The following is a 6,584-nucleotide window of genomic DNA, read 5'->3' as shown; positions in this document are numbered from 1 at the left end:
CATCCCTTAATCCATGTCCTGCCCTGCGTCATGTAGTTACCTAAGCCCTGAAGCAGGCTCCCCTGGCGAGCACACAGCCCTCTACCCCATCTCTGAGGGAGCCAGTTGTGGCCGTTTCCCCCACTTTGTCCTTGCAAAGTGAAACTTTGGGGCAGGGGATGTCTCCACCCTATCTTGGCACTGGTTGTCTGGAGGTAACTGCTCCTTTTCCCCCTCACTATACCTCCTGCCATCCCTGGGAACCAGTCTGTGCAACACTCAGAAACCCTGGAGGTAGGGATAACTGCCCACCCAGTCCCTGTGACTCCTTTTGCTCTCATGGGGTCTCTGCTAGCACCATCAGGCCCCCCCCACTTCCAAGCCTGAACCCTCCCCAGAGGACACACTGACATCAGATCCCACTCCCTTAAGCTGATTAGGGCAGTAAGGATGCATTGGAGCAGATGCCATCAAGACTATGAGAGTGACCAGACCCTGGAGGGGTGCAGAAGGGGCAGCATGGAGCCTCCGGATCTGGGAACTGTTGTGATCTGGGGCATGAAAGGAGAGGAGGCGGGGGCTGACCACTCCTTCCATGGGCAGGATAGTTGCATGGCTCCCCCTACACAGCCAGTTTGATCCCTGTTGCAAGCCTGGTGGCCTGAGAACAACATATGTGGCTTCCCTGAAGGGGTGTCTCAAGTAATCCAGAGGTTTCCAGCTCTGTCCTATCTCTTTGTGAGGACTGTAAGAACCAGAGGTGATGCCTGAAGGAAAGATGATGCAGACAATGGCCACATCCTTTCTACCCCAGCCCTGAAGGTATTCTGGCTCTGATGGGAGAGGATTTGCTGAGTGGCTCCCCCTCTCACCAGTTCCCTTCAGACAGGAGAGGACACAGGTCACAGCACCTCTCTGTTTTATTGAAGAACAATCCCACCCCCCAGCCAGTGCGGAGCTCAGTGTGCCCAGCTCTTCTGCATCCACTGGGCCAAAGTCCTGCTCCAGAGAATGGGGGCAGCTCCTTGAACCCAGTGGGGAGACCCAGGGTTGCCTCTTGATGCCTGGGGCTCCCAGTCCTGCTGTCATCCTTTCTTCTCCACCACCCACACTTGTCCCTTGTTCCCACTTATGGAGGGTATCCCACCAAGCCTTGCATGTGAGGGGCTAAAATTGGAGTAAAACTGCAACATTAATTTGAAAGTGATGAGCAGGACATGGGCTTGTATGCAGGGTGTCAGGGACTGTCTGTGGTGTGATCCTTGGGCACTGTGGAGAGGACAGATTTGAAGAGACCCGACTGTGTTTCCTCCAGGCTCTGGCCTTGCCCTGAGGACTGGCAGAGAGCCCCACACTTGTGCCTGGCACCTCCAACCCCAGAGCCCTGCCCTGGGTATGAGTGAACCCATAGAAAGCATCTGCTCTCTGGGCCAAGGCTTCTCCTGAGGTCTGAAGGAAGCTGCCTTCAGGCAGCAGGTATAGGAGGGATGGAAGAAAGGAAGCCTTTGGAGACAAAGGTGAGGGGACAAGCAGTCAAGGAAGGTTGCCTTTCCTTGTCCCTGTTCAGTGAGACCCTCATTCATGGACACAGCTGCCCTGGGGCCCCAGCTCCTGGCTCCTCTCTGCAGGGAATGAGGAGGGCAGGCACAGGCTGGGGGCCGAGCTAAGGACATTCACAGAGTGAGCAGCATGTTGCAAAGGAAAGGTGGAACAGTGTCCCTGCCAAGAGAGGAGCCCGTGGTTTTTCTTTCCATTCACACCCTGCTTTAGGTATCCACATCTGTTCCCAGGATCATGGATACATCCTCATCTGAAATTCACGTGGCTTCCCTGCTCCAGCCACCCACATCAGAGAACCAACCCAGCTATCCTGCAAGCACCCCCCTATTCCCCCACACCACATCAAACCTAAGAGGGGGCAATTGAGAGCAGGGCACAATCCCATCCCCCATCCCTCCCCGCTGAGCTTCCCAAATCCACAGCCCCATGCTGCCAAGGACATGGAGCATCCACTTGGCACAGCTGAGCCTCTAATGGTAATGGTTGTTCATGTTGTTGAGGTGGGAGGCTGCCATGGCACTGAACGAGGCTGAGGGCTGAAGCCCATGGCCAGGGTAGAGGGATGGGCTGGAGCCAGGCCAGTAGGAGAAGCCAGCTGGTGTCACTCCCGAGGTCATGAGATTGAGTTTGGAGATGCCCGAGAAAGGCAGCGGTGCCAGGTTGCCCTGAAATTTGTAGATAGTGTGGTCGGGGGTGGTTGGCTGGCACACCTGTGCCAGCCCGTGGAAGTCGAACTTGTAGGCATAGCGCTTGCCATGGACCTTGGTCATGATGTTCTTGTCGTAGTAGTAGCGCAGTGCCCGGCTCAGCTTGTCATAATTCATGTTGGGCTTGCTCTTCCGCTCACCCCAGCGCCGTGCCACCTCGTCAGGGTCGATCAGCTTGAACTCCCCGTTTGTGCCTTCCCAGGCGATGCAGTTCAGGTTGGCCCGGTCCGAAAGCAGCTCCAGCAAGAACTGCCACAGCTGGATCTGCCCGCTGCCTGCAAGGCCGGGGTCCAGAGAGGTTAAAGCTCCCATCCAGGGCACAAGGACATGGACAGTCACCCTTGACCCACTGCTATGTTGCCCTCTCCCACACCCAGGTTTTGGCTGCACCTCATTGCCTCTTCCCTGCTTTAGACACATAAAATGGTAACAAGGCTATGTCTCCTATGCAACATTCCAACCCCACCCTACACCCCATATATGAGGAGAAGATGTCCCTGCACCTCGGAATGGAGTAGGAGTGCTCAGAGGCCAACACAGGTTGCAGTGTTGACCTCTGAGCACTCCTACTACATCCCAAGGTTCTGCAGGGTCTGGATCCAGAGTCTCTCCCCATCCCTCCCACCCATGTTCACACACCACTGAAGATGAATACCTGCTCGTTTGTTTTCGTGGGAGAATATGGCCTTGCTCATTAACTGGCAGCCCCAAGAAGGACATATCTTGGCAGAGCCCACATATATCCAAACACAAATATTCCCCACTCCCATGTCTGCTTGAAACTGGGCTGGTCTCACAACACAGCCCCTACTCTGGGGACACTGTGCCCTGCACAGGTATCTCCATGGTCAGCTCAACCAGATCAGGGTGCAACACTGATCTGAACTGAACTACGGAGAGACATAAATAGGTGTAGAGGAGGGAGAAATGAGGACACAGCATGACCTACTGTGGCTTTGAATCAGGCACCAATGATGTTCCTTACTTCCAGAGAAAAAATATCCTCCCTGAGCCATGACCATTGCATTTGCAGCTTGCGCTGAGGAGTATCCTCACTGGGTGCCTGTGGTGTGCCCCAGTGCAAGGCTGTGCACACGCCAGCACCTGGTACACCTCAACATGCTCATGGTGAGGCACAAGGACATGCTCCATCAAGTCTGGCCAGAGGTCATGAGAGGAGAGAGAATCTGGACCTTTGGGCAAGGAGGAGTCCTACTGCTGGGACCCAGCCACCCTGCAGAGCAGCCCTGCACTTACTTAGACACCCCACTCTGCCTCCTCTGAGCAGCATTCTCTGCACATCCTGCTGCTAGTCCTTGCAGCACAGTCTCTTTCCAGAGCAGGGGATGAGCCTTTGTGGTTATACCTGTGGTCTTCTACCATTATTTTGTCTAAAGTTGCTTGGACCCTGTACAGAGGTTTAACACCCATGATCTCAGCAGCAAGAAGTCCTACAGCTCTGCTACCTTTCCCACAAAAACCCACCTTGTTCTGCTTGTTTTAGACGCACCTATTTTATCTGGCGCTCCTTGTATCTTACTCTAGAAGAAGCAGGGAACAGCTATTCCCCATCCATTCCCATGCCACCAAAACCCACTCAGACATCCTGAGCCAGGCGGTTGAACCCAGGTCTTCCAAAGGTGTTGTATTTCCTAATTCCCCATCCTAGGACCAAGGTGGGGGATCTCTCCTCCCTAGGGTGCATCTCCAACTCTTTCATCTTCTCCATCACCACAGCCCCCACCCTGGTCTCCAGCTATCTCCCACCCGTTGGTGTTCTAGCCCATGCAAGGATGTCAGGGAGGAGTTGGGGGATACAGCTGGGTGGGGTGGTAAGGCTCAATCCTGCCCGCCTCAGGGTTCCATGATAATGCACCTGAGAGCTCCCTAAGGAAATATCCAGGCATCCAAAAAGATCCTTCTCACTGCAGCACAGGGTTTACAGTATGGCTGGGCAGTCTGCAGTGCAGAGGCAAAACAGTTCCCCCGGTTCCATCTTTTCTCCCTCTCCCGCCACTAAACCAGGGCTCCATTTTTCCTGCTCAGAGCACCCCTGGTCCCTGCCTCCTAGCAAGCAGGCAAGCTACACGGCCCAAACATCACAGTACTGCTGCACTCCCAAAGAGGCTGCAGGCTTCTCCCTGGCCAGCACTGGCCGATGCCCATGACCCCTGCACGGGTTGTTCCAGATGGATGGCTCCGGTTCCCGGGGACCCATCACTTCCCAGCCCTGTCCGAGCCCCTGCACTTCACTGGCAGCTCCCTCACGAATGATGTCTCAACTCTCCTCTGCACTCACAGGAACGGATCTCCCGATCCCGGATTAGCCCACCCCACTCCCGGGATGGCTGGCAGCTCCCTCCTCGTCGGATGTCCCGGAGCTCCTGGGAGACCGGAGTTAGGACCCTGCACTCTCCCCCCTCTGCGGGGCTCGGGGGGATGAGTAACCCGCTCCCCACTGATGCTACGGGACGGGAGCTTCCGACCGTCGGGGTTCGCCGCTGTCCCCGTGGGAATTGACGGCAGGATGCTCCCAGCTCAAGGCACTCGCAGCAGCAGGGAACAGGGGCTCCGCGGTGGCCGTGTCCTGCATGGGCAGTGGCCGGCAACGGACGGGAAAGGGTCTCCGGTAGCTTCTGGGCAGGAGAGAATGCAAGTGCCCAGGGGGTCCCCACTCCGTGCCGGCCGAGGGGAGCGGGGCCTGTCCGGGGGAAGGGGCAGCGGTGCTCTTACCTTTCTGGACGCCGGGGCTGAGGGACCCCCACGCCTGGCTCTTCCCGTCTTTGAACAAAGTTTCCCCGACTGGATCTGGGGGAAAAAGGGGGTGCGGGTGGGGTGGAGGGAGGGCTGGACCCCCCAGCGCCCACCCGCGGGCAGCGTCCCCGCAGCCCCCGGCCGCTCCCCCTTGCCTGCCCCGCCGCTGCGGCGAAGCCAGGAAACGCGTCCAGGAAAAAGGAAATCCGATTTCCGACCCAGCCGGGGAAGCTTTTAAATAGGAATAGAAGATGCCGGGGACTGGGGTAGGCAAGAGAGAGGGATTGAGGGAGGGAGCTGTGGGTCAGGGGGAGAGGGAGAGGAGGTAGGTGGGTGGCAGAATGGGTGACAGGAGCGACGAGTGGAAGCAAGGATGTCTGTCAGCATCTGGGTAGTGGACCGCTGCGGAAAGGAGAGATAAATGGATAGAAGGAAGGAATGAAGGAAGGAAGGAGATGGGTGAATGGATGGAAGGACAGAAGAGATGATGATGAATGGGTAGATGGAGGAAATAAAGTGCGAGAGATGGATGGATGGATGGATGGATGGATGGATGGATGGATGGATGGTCAGGTAATGGATAAGATGATGGGAAAACAGGCTGATGGAAAGGACATTAGGTAGATGGAGGGGTTGGCTGGTAGCAGGGATGGAAAGGGGGATGCAGGGACAAGTGGGTGGGGTGGAAGGATGGATGGAAGAAGAGGGGAAGGGTGGAAAGATGGGTTGGAAGAAAAGAAGGGTGGATGAAGAGATGGAAGGACAGGGTGATGGTGGGTGGATGAAGGATGGGAAGATGAGCGTGCAGGTGTGGAAAGCTGTGAGGGCAGCGGAAAGGAAGAAAGAAGGGATGGTTGTGGTGCTGGAAGGCAGGAAAAGAGAATGGACAGAGGGAGAGGGGATAACAGGGTGGGCGCTGGAAGGAAATGGGGCAGAGGAGAGCCCCAGGGCCTCAGCGGGACAGGGCGGGCAGGGGCTGGGCGCTGTGCGGTGCACGGCGCTGCGGTGGGGCAGCGGCCGAGGGATCCGCCCGTACCTGGCAGGTACATGTTGAGCAGCAGTGGCACCGCTCCGGTGCCGTGTCTCATGGCAGCTGTGGGGGCGGCCCGCGGGCTGCATGTTTTAATATTCCTGCCCCTATTATTATTATTATTATTCCACTTTATCAGGGAGCAGCTGATGGCGAATAAATGGCAGCGGGACGGGCAGGGGACGGGCAGGGGCCGGGGGAGGCGGGGGAGGGGGGAGTTTCCAGGCAACTCGCAGGGGCTGGGGCCCCGGCTCCAGCAATTTCCTCCGCTGTAATTAAAGCGGGCGCTGCCCCCCCCTCCCTCCCCCCGCTATCGGGCCCGCATCAGACTTTAATCACGGCCGCGGGTTTCTATGGAGAGCGGTTCGGGCCGCTTCCTGCCTCTTCCGCCTCCTTAACTCTTCGCAAACACGGCGCTGACATCCCAGCTGGGAGCCTGGAGACTGCCCGGGCCCGGCCGCCCACCAGTGTCTCCCTTGCTGACCGGCCAGCATCGCCTCGGACCCCTGCATCTCTCTGCACGGCATCAGCATCAGCACCGGCACTGTCCCCCT

General features: G+C 57.3%; 1 protein-coding gene across 1 annotated transcript; it reads right to left on the bottom strand.

The window, feature by feature from the left end:
• Positions 1-2,009: 2,009 nt before the first annotated feature.
• Positions 2,010-6,088, bottom strand: FEV (FEV transcription factor, ETS family member). The gene is made up of 3 exons (XM_062498336.1): positions 6,037-6,088; positions 4,980-5,054; positions 2,010-2,521 (listed from the first exon to the last, which is right to left on the bottom strand). Exons 1-3 carry the CDS (start codon positions 6,086-6,088, stop codon positions 2,010-2,012), a joined length of 639 nt encoding a protein of 212 aa, XP_062354320.1.
• Between the last annotated feature and the right edge of the window lie 496 nt (positions 6,089-6,584).

Source organism: Cinclus cinclus, chromosome 9 (genome assembly GCF_963662255.1).
Source record: "Cinclus cinclus chromosome 9, bCinCin1.1, whole genome shotgun sequence".
Classification (NCBI taxonomy): Eukaryota; Metazoa; Chordata; class Aves; order Passeriformes; family Cinclidae; genus Cinclus; species Cinclus cinclus.
The sequence above is the reverse complement of the archived record's forward strand: the minus strand, read 5'-3'. Positions and strand labels throughout refer to the sequence as shown.

Coding starts and splice junctions, on each gene's coding strand:
- FEV (XM_062498336.1), bottom strand. CDS start 6,088: ATGAGACACGGCACCGGAGCGGTGCCACTGCTGCTCAACATGTACCTG. Junction 5,055..6,036: donor GCTCAACATGTACCTGCCAG/GTACGGGCGGAT, acceptor TTTTTCCCCCAG/ATCCAGTCGGGGAAACTTTG. Junction 2,522..4,979: donor CAGCCCCGGCGTCCAGAAAG/GTAAGAGCACCG, acceptor CCGGCCTTGCAG/GCAGCGGGCAGATCCAGCTG.